The 22,222-nt window shown below is 47.0% G+C and overlaps 1 protein-coding gene across 10 annotated transcripts in view; it reads right to left on the bottom strand.

Moving 5' to 3' along the window:
- The window catches only part of PTPRT (protein tyrosine phosphatase receptor type T), a 1,139,542-nt gene that overhangs the window by 282,791 nt on the left and 834,529 nt on the right, over positions 1-22,222 (bottom strand). For all 10 annotated transcript variants that reach the window (XM_088843764.1, XM_088843767.1, XM_088843761.1 and 7 more), the window contains exon 10: positions 566-767. In XM_088843764.1, the coding sequence (XP_088699890.1) occupies positions 566-767 (202 nt within the window). The remainder of the gene's footprint in view (positions 1-565; positions 768-22,222) is intronic.

Raw genomic sequence — 22,222 nt, 5'->3', positions numbered from 1 at the left:
CTCTGCAAAGTATGTATGATGCAGACCAGAGCTGCATGGGCATGCTGAACTAATGCAAACGGTAAACACAGATCTGAGAAAATTCTGCTCTGAAGCTGTCTGGCGGGGGAGGGGGCCTTACAGCTGAGGCGGGTGACATCTTGGGCTGCTCTGGTCATTCCCTTATTTTTCCATTCACTCATTCACTGGAGGTTACATGAGAACCTGTGCTGTGCCCTGCACTGCCAAAAGGAATACTCTTGAAAATGAATCACATTTTTACAAATGAAATCGAATGAGGAAAACGTACTATTTGATGCAACTGTATGCTAGGTAAACTATTTAGCAAATCACTCAGCGTTCCCTCTGGTCTAGTGTAATTGATATGTTTTATATTTTAGGAAGCTCCTGGATTAGGTTTTCTTCATGAGATGACGGTAGTGACAGACGAGGGATGCACTGTCCTTGTTGCTCCAAGATCACATGGTGGTGGTCGGCTCCACCCTTTTCCACTCCCAGGTATATTAGGAGTGGATACTAAGCAACACCATTGCCTTTCTTCCTCTCCCCTTTCTAGGACAGATACCTGAAATTTTGGTGGCGATCCTGGTGGTGACGGGCGGCCCAAAGCCCTTCGCAGTGCTGGCCTTAATGGTGAAGGAGTAGGTGGTTCCAGGGTACAGACCCACAAAGAGGTGGTGGGTTTCATTCCGAAGCTTGAACACTTTGCCCCTCTGGCTGGAGAGGTCAGCACTCGGGTCCAAAGAGCCCACGGCCTTGTAGTTGATCTGTGCAAGAAGCCAGCAAACAAACCAATCAGTGCCTCGCCCAGGAAGCTGAGTGGAGCTCACCTGGAGGAGCATCGGGGGAGGGAAGCAGCAGGCAGGTTAGCATGGTCACGAGTTTAGCCATTACCATCCACCTTACAGATGATTCCAGACTCCAAATACTTCACTGTCCGTGCTCTGGAGCATTGCTGTCTAGTAGAAATAGAATTTAATCCACATACATAACTCAATTTTCTAATGGTCACACTCATTATAGAAAAAAAAAAGAAGACCATAAAGAAAAATTAATTTTCATAATCTGTTTGGTTAAACCCAGTAGATGTAAAATATTATTATTTAAACCTGAAATCAACATAAAATTTTAATGAAATACGTTCTACTCTATTACTCATATTAGGTCTTAGAAATCGAGTGTATACTTTACCCTATGGCACATCTCCGTTTGAACTAGCCACATTTCAAAAGCGTGGTGACCCTGTGTGGCTTGGGGCCACCACTTTGGACAACGTGGCTGTAGTGAAAGTCACTCAGTCATGTCTGACTTTTTGGGACTCCATGAACTATAGAGTTCATGGAATTCTCCAGGCCAGAATACTGGAGTGGGTTCCCTTTCCCTTCTCTTCCCAACCCGGGGATCAAACCCAGGTCTCCCACATTGCGGGCAGATTCTTAACCAGCTGAGCCACCGGGAAAGCCTGTGTGGCTGTAGAGCAGTGTCCTCGTATAGTGTCCTGATAAGAACTATCTGGAAGGCCAGTTAAAAATCCATGAAGCATCCCCTGCTCCACAAGGTGCTGCCTGCGGTCTCATGAGTTATCTCATTTGTCTTCCCTGAAAACCTAGGGGGTATCAAGATATCCATTCTCATTTTAATGATGGAGAAACTGAGGCTCCAATGGAAACAATCTGCATTAAATTGGTGCTTTTAGAAATATATCTGATGAAGACCCAGTTCTCTTTCCCCATCCACTGCAGACCCACAATGATTCAAAGACCACATCACACGTGACTCATCATGTGAGTTCTACAGCACGTGCAAGGAGACACATCCATTGACCACACACGCAATGTCAAAGCCCTAAGAAGTTTCCAGGTGCTCCCTCTCAACTTCTGCACGATATTATCCTGCTGTGAAAGTAACAAAACAGTTGGTACTGCCTTACCAGTCCCCAGGGATCACACTCTATCTTATTTCTAAATTTCACAGCTGTTAAACCAGCAAACTTAGGATTTTTGGTTTACTTGCTGTGTGTGTGTGTGCGCGCGTGTGTGTGTGCGTGTGCATGCGTGTGTGCGTGTGCGTGTGTGCGCACGTATGTGTGCATGCGTGCGTGTGTGCGTGCGTGCGTGTATGTGTGTGTGTGTGCGTGTGTGTATGTGTGTGCGTGCGTGTGTGTATGTGTGTGTGTGTGTGTGCGTGCATGTGTGTGCGTGCGTGTGTGTGCATGCGTGTGTGTGCGTGTGTGCGTGTGTGTGTGCGCACATGCTTAGTTACTCAGCTGTGTCCGACTCTTTGTGACCCAATGAACTGAAGGCTGCCAGGCTCCTTTGTCCAGAGGATCTTCCTGATCCAGGGATCAGACCCAGGTCTCCTGCATTACAGGTGGACTCTTTGCCTTTTGGGTCACCAGGGAAGCCCAGGTTTATCTAGTTTGTTCTATTAAAAGTGTTTTCAGTTCAGTTCAGTTCAGTTCAGTCGCTCAGTCGTGTCCGACTCTTTGCGACCCCATGAATCACAGCACGCCAGGCCTCCCTGTCCATCACCAACTCCTGGAGTTCACTCAAACTCATGTCCATCGAGAGTGTTTTACTGGAGCATAATTTATATTCAGAAAACTAGAAAGCTGGATGAAGTTTTACTAACTGGACAGGACCATGTGACCAGCAACTAATCAAGAGACACATTACCAGACCCGAGGTTTTCCCCTCACATCTCCTTTCTGATCCCCCCCTCCCCTGCAAGAATACCCTCTACCCTGACTTCTAACAGCACAGACTAACTCTGCCTGGCTTTGAACTTTATATAAGTGGAATTGTCACAGTCTGTACTTTTCAGCGTCTGCTTCTTTTGCTCAACATCATGTGTGTGAGATTCATGAGGCTATCGCATGTGGCCATAGATCAGGCCTTGTCCTGGTTATCCCGTGTCCTATCTCTGACCAAAGATAAACCCAGGTTTGTTGGACTCTGAAACCTGTGTTCTTTATTTCAAACCACTCTTGCCGGCCTGAAAACAAATTTAAGTAACCAAAGAATACGTCCATTCCGTTCGTTCACTCACTCGCTTGCTCCTTGACAACTAGTCCCCGCACACTCCCGTATTCTAGGACGCGCGCTCTGTGTGGCCAGGCCCTAGCAAACGGATGCAATGAACACCGGTCAGGTCCTGTCCTTAGGGTCTTCTGTTAGAGAATCAGGTAAGTTAATTACACAGCCACCTTGCACCACTGTCTCCCGTCAGGAATGTATCATGCTTGTCAGGAAGGCCAAACCCAGACAGAAAAGGGAATATGCCAACTTTGCTTCAAAAATAAGCAGTTGGGACTTCTCTGGTGGTTCACTGCTTAACACCCCATGCTCCCAATACAGAGGGCCCAGGTTTGAACCCTAGTCAGGGACCTAGATCCCACCGACCCCATCTAAGAGTTCACATGCTGCTACAAAGATCCCATGTGTTGCAGCTAAGACTAAGTGCAGCCAAATACAGAGTTAGAAGAAATTAGTAGTTGGCTGTTTCTGGTTAGGGCACTGTCATTCTGGAGAAAGAGGTAACCTCTCTCTCTGCTATGAAGCAGCAGCAATGTGGCAACTGATGTCACACGTTGAGCAGAGAGGCCAGACTTTGCCTGGAGCGCAGTGAGTCCAGGAGGAGCCATGCACAGAACTGAAGGATTCGGGCACTTTGCAAGCAGAGCTGGCAGGGCACCCACCCCTCAGGTCCCAGGGGGGCCCTGGTCACAGCTTTCCTTCTGATAACTCCACCCACTTCAGCCCTTCCCAGGAGCAAGCCAGGTAATTCACACCCCCAGAGACTGGACTGATGGAAGTTGAAACATACATTCCTGGCTCCTCTCTTGTGATACTGTTGCTGCATCCCTGGGGATTTCCCTGAGGGATGTCACTCTATGTGTCTCCATACATAGCTGGCTGGAAAACACACCCATCCTTGGCTATCTTCCTTTTCCTTCCCCACTTCTTAGTGTTCCCCAAAGTTCTCAATAATCTGCTCATGCCCAAATCCTTGTCTCAGGCTCTGCCCCTGAGAAATGTCAAACTGAGACAAAGTGCTCAGGGCGGTATCTTAAGGGGAAAAACTGAACTATCAATAATACCCAGGGATGATACAGAGTCAGAGCAGAGAAAGGAGCATTCTAGGTTCTAGGCAGAGCAAACTAAGTGGGCAAAGACCTGGGGTGGGAGAATGGAGAAAAATCCTGTGTTGATTGGAGAGCTGTGTGCAGCTGGAATCCAGTTTTTCCTGGTAGAAGGAGGCAGATGTTCGATTAGTTCTGCCTGTGGCAGTGAACCCCGGGGTGCTGGAACATCCTTTTGAAATTCTGCCCCCATCCCCTGCCTGGGCTGGTGGCAACTACATTGATATACAGACGCTGGGTGGTAAAACTCATGCCTTATTTACTAGCCAATTCCTTTTCTGCGCTCCAAATTCAATCCAAAAGCGACTCAATTTCCACCGAGCTGTCAATATAATATACCGTGCTCGCCTGCTCTCCTCACCTTTCCTGGTATTACAGGATCCTCACTTACTTGTAATGAAACACTATGAATAAATCAATGTATGTTAATATAGCGTGTCTTCAATTTTTTATGAAGGGTTTCGCCAAATCTAATTCCCTCTGCTTTGTCAGAACCAGTCTTTGAAAAATTTAACTTGCAAGTTTTACAAAGTTAGTGGGGGATCAGACTGGGGAGGGAAAGAAGGAAGGTGAGAGAAATTGAATGGGATGGAGCTGGGACTGTAAAATGCATCCAGCAATGTGACTCCTCATTTGGAGGCAGAGAGGGAGGAAGATTTGTTAGAATAGCAAACATAAAAGAAAGAAGTGGTGGGGAAAGAGGGCTGAGCTGCATGTCAGCCCTGGGCTCCAGGGGCAGGGTTCTGGCTGACAAAGTGCTCTGGACCACCCTAGTCTCTCATGCCTGGGTGCTCTCACTGGGATGCCCTGACAGAAGGTGGAGTGAGAACCTTCCAAAGAAAATTCAATCACATCACCCCTTAGAACAGCGGTCCCCAGTCTTTTTGGCTCCAGGCACCAGTTTTGTGGAAGACAATTTTTCCACACACTGGGCGTAGGGGGTGGAATGGTTTTGGGACAATTCAAGGTCATCACATTTATTGTGCACTTTCCTGGTGGCTTAGGCAGTAAAGAATCTGCCTGAAATGTGGGAGACCCGGGTTCAATCCCTGGGTGAGGAAGATCCCCTGGAGAAGGAAATGGCAACCCACTCCAGTATTCTTGCCTGGAGAATCCTATGGACAGAGGAGCCTGGCGGGCTACAGCCCACGGGGCTGCAAATAGTCGGACACGACTGAGCGACTAACACTTTCACTTATTTCTATTGCACAATAAATGTAATATGCTTGAATCATCCTTTTTCACTGGACTTCCCTGGTAGTTAAGACAGTAAAGAATCTGCCTGCAATGCAGGAGACCTGGGTTCGATCTCTGGAGTAGGGAATGGCGACCCATTCCAGTGTTCTTGCCTGAAGAATTCCATGGACAGAAGGCACTTGGCAGGCTACAGTCCATGGGGTCGCAAACAGTCGGACACCACTGAGCGACTTTCACTTGCACTTATTTCTATTATTACTGTATCAGCTCCACTTCAGATCGTCACTGGGCATTAGATCCTGGAGGTTGGGGACCCCTGCCTTAGAATCCAAAGAGCAACGGTTTCCCACAGGCCTGGGGACAGGACCACATCCTTACCTGTGGTTCTCCAGCCTCTGCATGCACTTGCCTCTCTGGCCTTCCTAGCTTGCATCCCAGGCCTTATTTCAGTGTCCGAAAAGAGCAATGGTCTCTTTGGCCACAGGGCTTTTGCATCAGCTATTCTGTCAGCGCAGATGATCTTTTCCTTCCCTTCACTTCATTAATGACTCCTCACCCTCAGCTCTCAGCTAAAATGACACTTGCCACGAGCACCTTCCTTGACTCTCAGATCCTCCTATTTGACATTCCCAGAGTCACTTGGGTCTCCTTTGAACCACTACTTTTATACTGAACCCTGCAATTATTTCAGTGATGATTCCCTTTTCTTCCAGCCCAGAGGTCGAAAAAGTAAAGCCTGAAAGCCAAATTTGGCCCATCATCTGTTTTTGTAAATAAAACTTGTTTGGAACACAAGTCACAGCACTCTACTCTTAAGTGTTTACAGGCATGGGTCTTTGCCATCTTTGTGACTTCCAAGGCAAATGGACCAAAGGAGGCCAGTTCAAGGTAATCTCCTCTTGTTAGAAGTGTAGCCTTGGTGCTTTGGTTTACTGACAATTCCAAGACAAAATGTGAACAAGTCCCTTCTGAAGATCACAGTGAATGCACAGATGGCTGCAATATATGTGCCAGTGACTTCTTGGCCATTGGACTTTCGTTTTTTCTAGAAAGCTGAGGACTAGAGTAACAGTGGAAAAAAAATGATTATGACTGACACATGCACTGGTGTTCCTGGGTTTCTAACCCAGTTGAAGGTGGGCAGGAACTTGCCACATCTTGCAGACAGTTCCTGCTTTTGCTTCCATCGGACAGAGGAGCCTGGTGGGCTGCAGTCCATGGGGTCGCTACTAGTCGGACACGACTGAGCGACTTCACTTTCACTTTTCACTTTCACACGTTGGAGAAGGAAATGGCAACCCACTCCAGTGTTCTTGCCTGGAGAATCCCAGGGATGGTGAAGCCTCGTGGGCTGCCGTCTACGGGGTCGCACAGAGTCGGACACGACTGAAGCAACTTAGCAGCAGCAGCAGCAGCTCCATCAACAGATGCTCACCAATAACCCATTCTGTGCTGGACTCTGCTCTGGGCTCTTGGGAAACACTGGCTAAGACCAAGTTTTTGACTTTGAAGACCCACAGGGTACCATAGGAAATTGAGGTCTTTGGGAACACAGTTATGGGAGTAACCAGTTCTGTCAAAGACAGTGGGGCAGCCTCCCAGAGAAGCGCAAGAGCACTGGGCTGGCTAGTGGACCTTTAAAAAGTACCAAGGCCTGCACTCAGCCCACACCAACTGAATTCAATGTTTCAATGACAAAAGCTTGGCAATCGGTACATGTTTAAAGTTCTCCAGGAGATGTGATTGGGCAGCCAGGGCTGGGAATGCTGGAACTGAGCCCTAAAGCATGAAGGCGATTAAGCAGAACTGTGAATGTGGCATGTGCCAGGGAAAGGTGTCCTAGAATAGCCTGCTGGAAGGAAGCGGAAACTCACCATTGGCACATCACGATGACAGTCGCTGAAGGCAAGATTCACTGTGGAGTTCTAAAGTTGGTGGGTGAAACCAAGGAGAATGGAATATTTGCATAGCCTTGTGTGTGTGCTTAGTACTCAGTTGTGTCCGACTCTTTGTGACCTTTCAGACTGTAGCCCGCCAGGCTCCTCCATCCATGGGATTTTCAGGCAAGAATACCGGAGTGGGTTGCCATTTCCTTGTCCAGGGGAACTTCCTGACCCAGGGATTGAATCCGAGTCTCTTGTGTCTCCTGCACTGCAGGTGGATTCTTTACCCACTGAGCCATCAGGGAAGCCCAATGCATATCCTTGTGTGCATGTTCGGTCATGTTCGACTTTTTGCGAACCCATGGACTATAGCTGGCCAGTGGAGTTTTCCAGGCAAGAATACTGAAGCAGATTGCTATTTCCTTCTCCAGGGGATCTTCCTGACCCAGAGATCAAAGCCATGTCTCTTGCATCTCCTGTATTAGCAGTTATCTCTCTCCAAATGTAATGAGACCACAAGTTCTTTGCTATCTCTCCTTCCAGAAAGTGGAGGCTAATTTCTCTCCCCATGAGTGTGGGCTGGACCTACTGACTCATGATAGAAAGGGGAAAAATAGTAGCTTTAAAGTGGAGGCAGAAAGGATCACAGTCGACATTGCCAATGATAAGTCACATTGAGATGGAGGGCTCTCTGTAGGTGATGAGATACGTACACAACCTCCATGGTCTTCCTCCCCAGAATCTCCATCCGTTCATGAGACAGTATCAGACTAGCCCAGAACGAGCACTGATCATCACTCTTTGAAAATGTCAAGATCATAAAGACAAGGAGAAGACCAAGAAACTGTCACAGAAAAATCCGAAGTTCACTCAATAGTAATGCACAGATGTGAAATCTCAGTTTTGATAAACATACCACAGTTAGGGAAGATGTTAACATTCAGAGCAGTAGTGTGAAAGGTAAGGAACTCTCAGTACTATTTTTCACAACATTTTGGGTAAATTTAGAATTATTTCAAAATACAGTGTTTAAGAAACCACCACAAAATGTGGCCTTCTGCGTTCTGGCACCTATGTGGTCCTTGTAGCTGCAGGATAGAATCTAAAACACATATTCACTGAGCTCTGAATGTGGCCTGGTACTGAGAACTGGAGAGTCTTCAGAAATGTACAGTCCAGTGTGGGAGGCAGCCATGATCACCAGAAGGAGTCATAAAGGTATATGTAGATTACTGCTTTGAAGGAAGGGAAAGTGGTTCTTGGGAGCACATATCAGAGGCTTTTGGTGTCTCGAAGTCTTCCTCATAGAGTGTAATGGTGATAAATGGATGCAGGGGTGGGAGGAGGGCGTGGGGAGTGATGGGAGACAGAGGAGGGGAAGGAAGAGGAGGCCAGAGAGACGCTCCTGGGCAGGATGGCTACTGGCCTATGGTCACTTTTGTGCAACCTGGAAAAAGGCATTTCTCTGGGCAGATGGTGACTGCCCTCAGCCTCAGTCCCTTCAGTGAGCTTGAAGTGCCTTCGTGAGAAGGAGAATGTGCCTTTCTTAATGCAGAGTTACAGTCCTCTTTGCAGATATAGGAAGTGACAGAGAGGGTTTCATCTCCTTGGTCACACAGGACACAACCCATGCAACCATTTGTGTAGTCCTGCTTTGAGGTCAGGTCACGGAAGCCTTTATGTGAATCTTCAAGTGTTTGGGTTTTATCTTGAGGGCAGTTTCGGGCCATTAAAGCGGAGGGGCATAGCATCACACCAGTATTTAAGAATACTGCTACTAACATTGTGGTCTGTAGACAAAATCGCATCAGCCATCACTAGGGAGCTTGTTAGAAATGCAGATTTAGCAGCCCATCTCAGGCCTACTGATCAAAATATCTGGGACCCAGGAATCCGCATTTAATAAGTTCTCCAAGTGATTCTCATGCCTGGTGATTTTTTTTTCTTTTAAAACTTTTTTATTTTGTACTGGGGTATAGCTAATTATATGCTAGCAAAGTAATTCTCAAAATTCTCCAAGCTATGCTTTAACAGTATGTGAAATGTGAACTTCCAAATGTTCAGGATAGATTTAGAAAAGACAGAGGAACCAGAGTTCAAACTGCCAACATCCACTGGGTCATTGAAAAAGCAAGAAAATTCCAGAAAAAGCATCTACTTCTGCTTTATTGATTACTCCAAAGCCTTTGACTGTGTGGATCACAACAAACTGTGGAAAATTCTTTAGGAGATGGGAATACCAAACCACTTTACCTGCCTCCTGAGAAATCTGTATGTAGGTCAAGAAGCAACAGTTAGAACTAGACATGGAACAACAGACTGGTTCCAAACTGGAAAAGGAATATGTCAAGGCTGTATATTGCCACCCTGCTTATTTAACTTATATGCAAAGTACATCATGTGAAATGCCAGGCTGGATGAGGCACAAGCTGGGATCAACATTGCTGGGATAAATACCAATAACCTCAGATACTCAGATGACACCACCCTTATGGCTGAAAGTGAAGAGGAACTAAAGAGCCTCTTGATGAAAGAGAAAGAGGAGAGTGAAAAAGCTTGCTTAAAATTCAACATTCAAAAAACTAAGATCAAGGTATCCAGTCCCATCATGTCATGGCAAATAGACGGGGAAACAATGGAAACAGTGAGAGACTTAATTTTGGGGGGCTCCAAAATCACTGCAGATGGTGACTGCAGCTATGAGATTAAAAGATGCTTACTCCTTGGAAGAAAAGCTATGACCAACCTAGACAGCATATTAAAAAACAGAGACATTACTTTGCTGACAAAGGTCCATCTAGCCAAAGTTATGGTTTTCCCAGTAGTCATGTATGGATGTGAGAGCTGGATTGTAAAGAAAACTGAGCTCTGAAGAATTGATGCTTTTGAACTGTGGTGAGAAGTTCACCACAGTTATATTTAAAATGGAGAAGACTCTTGAGAGTCCCTTGGACTGCAAGGAGATCCAACCAGTCCATCCTAAAGGAAATCAGTCCTGAATACTCATCGGAAGGACTAATGCTGAAGCTGAAACTTCAATACTTTGACCACCTGATGTGAAGAACTGACTCATTGGAAAAGACCCTGATGCTGGGAAAGATTGAAGGCAGGAGGAGAAGGGGATGGCAGAGTTTGAGATGGTTGGATGGCATCACCAACTCAATGGACATGAGTTTGAGCAGGCTCAGAGAGTTGGTGATGGATAGGGAAGCCTGGCATGCTGTGATTCATGGGGTCGCAAAGAGTCGGACACGTCTGAGCGACTGAAGTGAACTGAACTGATGGCTAATTAGCTGATACCTAATCAGAGATATTAGCTTCCCTGGTAGCTCAGATGGTAAAGAAGCTGCTTGCAAAGTGGGAGATCTGGGTTCGATCCCTGGGTTGGGAAGATCCCCTGAAGAAGGGAATGACAATCCATTTCAGTATTCTTTCCTGGAGAATTCTATGGACAGAAGAACCTGGTGGGCTATAGTCTATGGGGTCGCAAAGTCACACGACTGAGTGACTAACACATATTGCTGATGAACAAAGCTGTGACAGTTTCAGGCGGACAGCAAAGGGACTCGGTCATACATATACATGCATCCATTCTTCCGTAAACTCCCCTCCCATCCAGGCTGCCACAGAACATTGAGTAGGGTTCCTTGTGCTATACCGTAGGTCCTTGTTGGTTATCCATTTTAAATACAGCAGTGGGCACATGTCCATCCCAAACTCCCTAACTGTCCCTTCTCCCCGGCGACTATAGGTTCATTCTCTGTCTGGGATTCTCTGTTTTTTAAGTTCATTTGTATCACTTAAGATTCCACAGATAAGGGGTGGCATACAGTGTTTCTCCTCTGTCTGACTTACTTCACTCAGTATGACAACCTCTAGGTCTATCCATGCTGCTGCAAAGGGCATTATTTCACTCTTTTTAATTGCTGAGTAATATTCCATTGAATATATGTACCACATCTTTTTCATCCATGCTTCTGTTGATGGACACTTAGGTTGCTTCCATGTCTTGGCTCTTGTAAACTGTGCTGCAATGAACACTGGGGTGCATGTATCCTTTAAGGTCATGTTTTTCTCTGGATATAATGCATGCTGAATTTGGAGAGGTACATTCTCTGGTGAGAGGATGGGGGATTAAACTGCCTGGAGGAACAGTCAAGGACTGGTTATCTTCCAGGTGACAGATGAAAAAGACGGCCTGGCTCAGACTGGAAGCTGAGGGGATAGAGAGAAGCGGGTGGATCTGAGAGCAGTAGAGTTCTGGCTGGTGAAGGAAGAGGTCTTTAGAAATGTAGCAATAAGGCAGAGCCCACACATGGCAATGGGCCAGAAGGGGGATGAGCCTTTCCAGGAAACTCCTGGAGAAGCTCTGTGAATGTCCACCAGCCTGATCCTTCTAATGCTGCTGACATGCAGGATTTAGAAGAGTTGGGGAGAGGAGACCACTGGAGTTTTTAGTCTTGCAAACCTTGCTGAAACCCAGATTCATCACATACTAAGAACTATGTGACTAGGATATAACTTCACCAGCCAAAGTATTCTACTAACAATTGACTGGGCAGCAAATCCCTTGGCAGGCACTGCCAGGCTTCTCTGGTTCCCAAGGCTGAGATCCAAGGTCAGAGGCCCAGACCGTGGGCTGGGTCAGCTGAGCCAGGGTCTGCCCGGGCTGTGCTCCCTTCCAGGGGCTGCCAGCACAGGCAGCGATGTCCACGGTTTGCTGGGCACGATAGTCCTGATATTGCCGCCTGCAGGGAGCTTGTTCCAGTCTTATGTGGACTCCCTTGGCTGCCAGAGATCAAAGATGTTTGCCCAACATGGCTTCTGCTCAGTTCCAATCAATATCCTGTTCTCTGATTTCAGCTGGTAGCCTGGTGGCTCTGGAATCAAACACGAGGAGAAACCAAGCTCAGAATCCAGCTGGCCCAGGGTCATTAGTATTCAACATCCAGCAACCAAAACGGCAAGGTTGGCCAGGAGGTGATAATAACAAGGATTAACATGCACCGAGTGCTGACCATGTGTGTCCCACTCTATTTCCTAAATCACCACCCGGCCCGTCAGCTCCCAGACTTCACTAAGAGTCTGCTAACACACGATCCCCCCACCAGTATCTCAGCCCCACCAACTCTCACCACTGGGTTACTTCTCTGTCCCTCCCTCTCCTTGTCTCTGTCCCACAGGGGAGGGATAGTCTGACAGTTTCACTCTTTCAAACTGCTCTGAATTTCAAAGATGCCGTCAGATTCCCATAACAAGGGCCATCATCAATTCTGACGGCTCTAAGCTTTTTCTTCCTAAACTGTTATAATGCAGCTTAATAATACGAAGCTTAAATCTCCTTTCAGCTTTTAATCTCGTGCTGGGGTGTCCTGGGTGCTATGATTTTATTATTTTCACAGAAATCTTTGGCTTAATGAGTCTGTCTAGTGATATTCCCAATTGCTTTTAGTCTGCGTTGCAATAGTTCTCGGGTTTCTAAATGTAAGCTGCTTGCCTTCCTACTTCACGTGCAGCTGGTTTCTGTTCTGTTGAGTTTAACCTGGTTAAGTTGCTAAGTTGCATGACCAATTCCTCTCTGGTTGACTTTGGGGTGTGGAGATGCGAGAGAACTTGAACAATCCCTTGACCCTGCTTCCTGGAATCTTGCAGCCCCACCAGGGGCCTTTCTGGCAGAGACAGCCTGGGGAAATCCTTCCATGAGGGCAAAGCCAGGAAGCTACTGATTCACTGCTATCACTGCCAACACCCAGCCTGGCACAGAGGGGAAGTCAATGAGATTTGCCGAATAAATGAGGATTAAGGATGAAAACGTAGCAAACTCAGAATGTGGCACAGCTGGGTTTGAAATGAAGTCATTCTGATGCCAAATCCCGCCTTTCACACCTTGAGCTCAATGCCCTCAGCCCTCTGCGCACGTGCACACATGACCTGCTGTTGGGGAAGACCTGCTGTGGGTATCGGCAACCCTCAGCCCCCAGGCTCTGCAGCAGGTCCCTCTGGGCCTGTCTCCCTCCTGAGGGACTTGGCAGCAACCCTGCAGCTGGGTCCATGCCTGTCTGGCACACAGTTGGCACTACATTAAATTCTGTGTTTAATAATTAATGTGGCCCAAGTTGCTAAAGCTCTTGTCCTCTGGGGTCTGTATCCAAATCTGTATAAGTAGAAAGGCCCTTCACTGCTTTCCTATTCTGGGTTTTTTTAAAAAATGGCCACACAACTTTGGACAGCCCTCCCATCGAGGTAGAGATTATGTCACCCCCTTGAGTCCAGGAGGACTTATGACCACTTGACCAATAGAATAGTGCTGTGTGGCCCCTGGGACTGGGTCATAAAAGGCAATGAAGCTTCTGACCTGTTCACAGGGGTCACTGCCACTCACGTCTACAGCCTCTAAGTAAGAAGTCCAAGTCCCTGGACGGCCATGCTGTGAGGAAGCACACTGCACTTGAAGAGGCCTTGTGTAGATGCTTTGGTCAATGGCCCGGCTGAATCCAGTCTTTGAGTCGCAGAGTCCGGGCACCAGAATGGTGAGTGAGCAAGTCTCCAGATGACTCCAGTTCTCAGCTGTCTTAGTCACTCCCGGCCATTTCAGTCTTCTCGGCTGAGCCCTCAGATATTGTGAGGTTGAAAGAAGCCATGCTTTTTCAATTTCCTGACCCACAGAACCTCTGAGTATTTTAAGGTTGTCGTTTTACACCACTAAGTTTGGGGGAGGTCTCTTGCATGACAGGAATAACTAGAACATCATTTGTCCATTAGACTCGAGAGTTTCTTAAGAGTATGGATACCATTTTATTCACTTTGGAGCCCCAAAGGAAACACAGCATTAATAGATGCTCAATGGATACGTGCTACCTTCTTAACCAAGAGATCAAAGTTAATGACTCCAGTAATGAGAAATGTGGACATCAGGTGTCTCCTGATAAGAGCCTCTGAGAAAGGCATACCGCTTATGCTATAGCTTTGCCAAAAAAAAACGAGTAACTTGAACTAAGAGACAGTCTACACAATGATTGGCCAGACGTCTTCAGAAGCGCCAAAGTCACAAAAGACAAAGACTAAGGGGAAACGAAGGCATAATAATAACAAGTGCAATCAATGTAGAATCCTGACTTGGAAAAAGGACAACAGTGGGAAAACAAAGTAAAACCTAAATAAGGTCTGTAGATTACAGTGCTCATCAGACTGTAGTTTAACATATCGATCAGTGTCAGTCTCCTGGTTTTGGTCATTTCACCGTGGCTACGTGTGATGCTCACATTAGGGGAAGCTGGGGGATGGGTATGTGGGAACTGTACTAACTTTGCAACTACTCAGTAAGTCTAAAGTATTTTTAAATTAACTGTTTTAAAAGAAAACAAACTTACGGTCACCAAGGCGGAGGGGAAAGAGGGATAAGTCGGGAGATTGGGATTGACATATACACACTACTGTATATAAAACAGATACCTAGTAAGAACCTACTGTAGAGCATAGGGAGCTCTACTCAATACTCTGTAATGACCTATATGGGAAAAGAATCTGAAAAAGAGTGGATACATGTATTTGTATAACTGACCCACTTTGCTATACTGCAGAAACTAGCACAACATTGTAAGTTAACTGTACTCCAATAAAATTATTTTAAAAAATAAAATTAATATTTTAGAAATGGAAGAACAAAAATAAATGTGTGCTAAGTTGCACTGATTGGCCAGTCTGAAATCATGAAACCACAGGTCAGAATTCAAAGGCTCAACCCTCTGCTTCTTACTTCCTTGTCGAAATTCCCTGCAATAACAACAGTATGAGCTAATATTTGCTGGCATTCAACTCTGCCATGAGGCAAGCCAAGCAGTGACCATGAATGACTCATCTAACCTCCATAAGTTCCTCAGTCTAGTATCACTATTATTCCCATTTTACAGATGAGAAAACCAAGGCCTGGGGGACAATAAGTAGCTTTGCAGGGTTCTCCCAGCTAGTAAGTGGCAGCACTAGACCTGGAACTCAGGCGGAACTCTGGAACCCAGAGTCTATCTGCTTAACCTCAGGGCTCTGCTGTCACCATGACCAGTGGCCAGTCTTGATTCCAGGGGCTGGGAGACAAAGAGCTGTGGGAAAGCTGTCTGGCAAAAGCAGCTGGAATAAGAGGACAGACCTAGAGTTTGGAAGAACAGGGAGAGGGCTGGGGACAGGGACACCAACGTTTAGAAGAGCTGGGGTGGAGGTAAATTTGGAGACTGGAGGGAGACCAGGGCTGTTGAACTTTCCAAGCCCCCCTGGGCATTTCTCCTTCCAGCTCGGAACGTCCTGTCTCCTTCTCAGAAGGTGAAGGTAGGGGGCAGACTTGAGCAGCCTTTCCTTGGATCAATGGCTCGCATAACCACACTTTCTGGTTCAGCAAGGGGCTGAAGGCTGAAGTTTCACTCCATCACATTTTTCTTTCATTCAGCATTTTTCTCATGAAATTAAAATAGAATTGATTTTCTCTTCCACCTTCCACTTCCCCTAAACTAGGCATCAGGAAAGGGGGATTAAAAAGAGTGGGCATATTGGAGATCCAAGCATCAGTTCCAACTAGCAGAACAGCAGTTGTAAGATGTTATATTAGCCCCTATTATTATGGGAAGGTTTTGTGAAAGTCTGTTTTTTGCGATTATATCTCCTCCTTCCCACAAGAGATGAAAGCTTTTGTTTTTCTCCCTTTTCAGTTAAAATGATGATTTATTCTAATACTCTCTTTCTGTTGGTCCCAGGTGAAAAGCTCCTTTGCTAATCTTGCCCATGTTGTATTTCCTTAGTAGTGGACACAGAGCAGGTGACACTGCTATTTATGGGACTGTGATTTTTGGTAAGATGTGTCATTTGGGAGCCCACACCCTCTATTCTGTGGTGACCCCAAGCCCCCAGCTGAGTCCAGAATAGAACCTCAGAGCTAGAAGGAGCGTTTCCATTTACAAACACGAGCAACCAAAGCCCAGAGAAGTTAAGAGGCACATCTAGTGTCACACAGCAGGTAGATCCTCTCTGAGGAGGCAGCTGTGGGAAAACAAAACAGTATGGGAAGGAATCAGAAAACTTGGGTGCAAACCCTGATGCTTCCTCTTAACAGATGGTTGTCTGGGGCAGCCCAGCCCACCAGAAATAGAATGTGAGCCACATTTGTAATCTTATATTTCCTAAGAGCCAGGTTAAAAAAAAACATTATGAAGATACAGGTGATATACATTTTAATAATATATTTTACTTATTACCCTAACATATCCAAAGGTTATTATTTTAACACGTGATTAACACACACAATCACTAATGAGATATTTTATATTCTGTATACTAGTTGAAACCCAGTGTTTAGTTTATACTTCCTGCACATTTTGATTTGGACTAATCACAGATTACGTACTCAACAGTCAAGTGTCACGAGTAAAATTTCCCCCATGAAATTTTAATTCAATAGGTGTGCGCGTATCTGTATATGGACTCTACACTTATCTGCATAGCTGTTTTGGTGCAAGTTCTGTGTATATGCACATGATGAGGAGGCTTTTTTTTCACCACCCCCACCCCGAGAATAAGGGTGAAGCACCCTTGTTAAGAATGCATGGTCTGGAACAAGTAGGAACAGACCTGAGCTTTGGGCTCCTAGCTATAAAATGAGGATTCGTGAGTGGAAAAAACAAGGCAGGTTTGGTGGGAACACAATGAGTAGTATGGGGAGTGGCACTGATGCTAAAAACCAGACTGAACTGGTGCTTCCGATTCCTTGCTCCCTTCCATGTGGGGCGTGGTGCCAGGCGTTAGGCTGCCTCCTCCAGGCAGCTCTAAGCTGTGTGCTATCTGCCCAGGTCCTCTTCTCCTGTCGGAGGGGACTCCACCAAACTGAGAGGCGGATGCTGTCCCTCAGCCTGCAGCAGCAGGACCTTGTGGAGCATGGTTTCAATGCCTTCCCTCCCCTACTGGACACTGAATTGATGCTGAAGGGCAAGACAACACCCCTGAAGGACACCTGGGTCAGGCTTCCTCTCCCTCCCCTGGATGCTCACTGGCAGGGGTGGCACCCAGGCTGTCTCTGCAGAGACACCTGCCACACATCCCACCCCGCCACCACCACTCCACCCCTGCAGTCTACTCCAGAACCGACAGTTTGCTAAGTGTGGGCTATGGTGGCTCCTTCCATTTCTAAAAGACCATGCCTCTGCAGATGAAGATATAGACCTGGTGCCCCTGCTCCCTGGAGACTCTGAGGCCTTCTTCCCTTCCCAGCAGCCAGTAGGATCCATCTCTGCAAAGGAGTTCTAACTTGTCATCAACAACCATCTCTACCTAGCTCTTCCTTCTGTCCCACCTGAGTGATAGATGCCCTAGAGGCAATGCCAGGGGTCACTGGGGAATCATCTAGAATGCCTCTAGACACAGGGACCTCAGTCCCTCTTATTGACTCCGTTTTTCCTCTAATTTCATTGAGTCAACATGGCACGTGTGAGTGGGGCTTATTGAAAGACGATGACTTGATGTCCTCAGCTGGGAATGGCAGAGTAAGCCCTACATGGTGGACATCTGATTTACTGGTCTTCCAGAGTCGTGCCTCATTAAGCATTCACTGTAGAGAAACACCAGGCTGCAGACTGTAAGGGAAATTGGCTCTGGGATTCTGTCTTTCTTTTGCCTCACAGTTAAGTCTAGGATTCTTGTGTTTCTTTATAGATATAGATCCGTCTATTCAAAGCTTTGGTTTTCCAAATAGTCATGTATGGATGTGAGAGTTGGACCATAAAGGCTGAGTGCCAAAGAATAGATATTTCTAAATTGTGGTGCTGAAGAAGACTCTTGAGAGTCCCTTGGACTGCAAGGATATCAAACCAGTCAATCATAAAGGAAATCAACCCTGAATATTCACTGGAAGGACTGATGAAACTCCAATACTTTGGCCACCTGATGTGAAGAGGAAAAGACTCTGATGCTGGGAAAGACTGAAGGCAAAAGGAGAAGGGGGCAACTGAGGATGAGATGGTTAGATAGGATCACTGACTCAAACGGCATGAATTTGAATGGGGGCCACTGTGAGTCATGAACAGCGTCAGGTCGTGAATCAGGCCCTGAGACAGATCTGGGGGTGAGGACTGGTTCACTGCACTGATGGATGCTTTGTCTGCAAAAGTGATTAACGACTGTTCTCACTCAAGCCAGAGATGCAGGGCCCATGACCCCGTGCCAATGCTCTGGGTCCTGGGCACCTGGAAGGACAGCCTGGTGCCTTGGTCCTACCCTCCCTGCCCTCTGAGATCTTAAGGGGCTGTGGAGCCCAGCCCCTAGATGCTGCCTCCATGTCAGCTGCCTGATGCAATAACCCCCCAGCAGGCTTCCTGCCAGGGCCCCAGCTGGGTGAGTCAGATGACAACAGAGGATGTGAACTAGGCCTGGGCAAGAAACAAGAATGCAAATCAAGGATGTTGAGGAGGAATCTAGAAAGATGAGCACTGCTCACCAGGCATGGCCAGCCCCAAGCTGGACCTCAGGAATATGGAGCTGACTTAAAGACGTCCGAGGTTATTACAAGCAGTGATCTCTGAAGGTATTGACCCCAAAGCTTTGGCAGGTGTAGTCTTTAGTTTTGCCTCCCATGGAGCCTGAAAGGCTGAGACCCACTGCTCTTTAAGTAGAGGGGTTAGGGCCTGGGACCTGGTGGAGCTTCAGTGACAAGGCATCCTGCTGGGCTAATATTTAAGGTAGCACAAACTCTTCACAAGGTCCACTCCTGGCATCCCATCAAGATGCAGAGCCCACAAATCCTTCAAATGTGAAGAAGCAACTTAGAGACGCTCTCTGCAGCATGTACAAGGTATGCTGCTACAAGGCACGGTGTTTCATGTGGGAGGTGGAGAGAATCACTCCACTGACTCGGATGAAGGCTTCTTCACTGAAAGACAGAAATTTGCATGGAAGACACTTGCTAAAGTAACAGCAACTGAAATATTCTTTGAAGTGCTCTGAATATAAACAAGGAAACACTCCCATGGAGACTTGTTTGGTCTGGCTTCTCCTCTTATCACCTTATTGCAGAGTTCATTGTCAGGCTCAAGTGGGCTGAAGGAGTAGCTTTGCCATACTGGCTTGGGCTGCCGAACCAGTGTGGGGGTGGGGAAGTCCTCCACCAGTTACTGCCTCTCTGGGTCTGCTCTTTCCTTCAGATTTTGCCTCCAAAGAAAGAGTCAGGAACCATACGAGTGCTCCAATAATACATGGGACCCTTATGTGGGGAGGGGTACACTACCTGTCTTTAGGTCTGGGTCCCCGTGAAGAATTTTATAGTGTCCCTATTAAAAATCAAAGACATCATTTTGCCGACAAAGGTCTGTACAGTCAAAGCTAGGGTTTTTCCAGTAGTCATGTATGGATGTGAGAGCTGGACCATAAAGAAGGCTGAGTGCCAAAGAACTGATGTTTTCAAACTGAGGTTCTAGAGAAGACTCCCAAGAATCCCTTGGACTGCAAGGAGATCCAACCAGTCCATCCTAAAGGAAATCAGTCCTGAATATTCATTGGAAGGACTGATGCTGAAGCTGAAGCTCCAATACTTTGGCCACCTGATGCGAAGAGCTGACTCACTGGAAAAGACCCTGATGCTGGGAAAGATTGAGGGCAGGAGGAGAAGGCAACGACAGAGGATGAGATGGTCGGACGGCTCATGACTCAATCGACGTTCATCTGAGCAAACTCTGGGAAACAGTAGGGGATAAAGGAACCTGACATGAGGTAGTGCTGGGGGTTACAAAGAGTAGGACACAACACAGTGACTGAACAACAACAAAAGGCCCTCTCCATCCTTCACCTGTGTGTTAAAAGCTAATTCCCCATTCCCTGAACCGCCGTTGCCATTCCTGAGTCAATGGAGTCCATACGTCACAGACACATCTGCCAACCTGCCTTCAAGTGCTCGGAGGGCAGAGACTGCGCCGAGCCAAAAGGGCGGGGTGGGGCTCAAAGGCACAGAGGTGGTGGGGCCAGAGTGAGTCCCACTGCAGGCTGCAGAAATACACTCTACGGAGTAGGTGGCAGGGAAATCAACAGCCCAGCACGAGAGAAGTCAGTGTGCAGAAAGAAGGGTGGGGACAGACAGCAAAGGAAGCAGGAAGCAAAGATGGTGAGAAGAGGAGAAACGAGAGAAAGCTGGGGGTCCGACTCTCCAATGTCACGTCCAGGACACCAAGCCATTTCTCATCCACTGCCCAGGATTGTCTGCAAAGCCCATCTGAACTGTTTCGATGACTTTGGTTCCTTAAAAGTATATCTCGCTGATGAGAAGTTCTCATCTAAGTAATCAGTTCACTTAGAACTTCCATCCTTACCCTACTCTTTCCTCAGTGAACAGCCCAAAGATATTGGCTCCTGTAGCTCAGAAGCTGCTTCTGTGACCTCTCCTCAATCAGAGTCCATGGCCCATTCTTCCCCATCCCAAGTCCCGCACCCCGCCTGCTATGAGCCATGGATTCACCCAAAGGGCAGACTCTAAAACCATATTAATGTGAAGGGGCAACCTGTGTTCCCCAAGTCAGCACAGCTGGTCCAGGAAGCAAAACTGAACGTTGGTGCCTTCACTTAGGTGTTCTATAATTCCCCGGGGGGAACTGCCCAAGAAGCAGCCAGTAAGGGCATCTCTGACTTGTCAGAGTTCTCAGGTGCCAGCTCCAGAGAAGAGCTGGTGTCAGCCCTGCCCTGTGCCGGGCGTCAGGTCTTCCTCTTCAGCCACATGTACACACAGGCACGCCAGACTTCCCTGCCTGACCAGGTCCATGGCAGAGGACTGGGCATTCCCTCATGGGGTGGGGTTTCTCCTGTTATTCCCCAAAACCACACTGGCACCTACTCACCCCTTCTCATAGCAGGAGTCAGCTTCCAGCAGTGGTTAAGAAGGTGGGCTCTGCCACTTACTAGCTGTGAGACTCTGGACAAGTTGCTTAGCTTCTTGGAACCTCAATTTCCTCATCTGTTAAATGGGGATAATGAAGTACCTATCTCAAGGTCTGATTGAGGAAATCACCAAGATAGTACCGTAAAGCCATTTGAACAGTGTCTGGGACAGAGTAAGCACTCATTAAAGGCGTCCCCTAAAATTATTGTGAAAATCGTTAAAGTCCATCTGCAGTGTTGCATTGCTCTTAGGATAAAACAGCTATCTATACCATGGCCCCCGGATCAGGCATGGTCTGTCACTACCGTCACTCCCTTGCATTCCAACGATCACATCCCCCTGTGACCTTACACTTGGACTGCACTAGCCTTCTCCCTACAGGCAATGCCCTGCATTTACCAGCTGAGGGCTTGTGGCCACGCTGTTCCCGCTGCACAGCACTGCACCACTGGACAGTGAAGGAATAAGGACATTAAAAGGATACCCCACTAGGCAACATTTTCTTGGTGACTCAGGGTCTAGGCACTGACAACTTAGTCTTATGTTTCACACGGCTTCTTCTGCCACCTTTCCACTACAGTAAGTCCCCTACTACAAATGAACGAGTTCTGTTTGGAGAGTGTGTTCATAAGCCCAATTTGTTCAGAAGTCCAACAAAGTTACTCTAGCTACCCAACTGACACAATCGGCTATATAGTACTGTAATAGGTTTAGAATACTTGTCACAAATAATACGTATGTAAAAAACAGGTGAACACTTTGAATCTTACAGTATAGTACCTTGAAAAGTGGAGTAGTACAGTGCAACAGGTGGCATCCAGGGGCTGGCACGCACGTCTGCATCTCTGAAAGTTTCCAACCTGAAGGTCATATGTAGAGGACTTACTGTACAACCTAAACATCCACAGCCAAGCTACCATGCGCAGAGTACACTAAGAAAAAGCAACTGACACTCTACCTCAAATCCTCCCCTGAAGCTGGAAGCAAATCCTCGAAGCCCGTCTTACGTATGCAACTTCACATTTATTAGCCTGATTAATGCCCGCCACTCCAACCAGACTCTAGGTAATAAGCAAACAGGGATCCTATGTGCCGCACCTGTGACAG

Source organism: Moschus berezovskii, chromosome 15, assembly GCF_049115385.1.
Source record: "Moschus berezovskii isolate FMDL1 chromosome 15, NW_MosBer_1.0, whole genome shotgun sequence".
In the NCBI taxonomy this organism is placed as follows: Eukaryota; Metazoa; Chordata; class Mammalia; order Artiodactyla; family Moschidae; genus Moschus; species Moschus berezovskii.
Note: the sequence above shows the minus strand (reverse complement) of the source record. Positions and strands in the feature narration are given on the sequence as shown.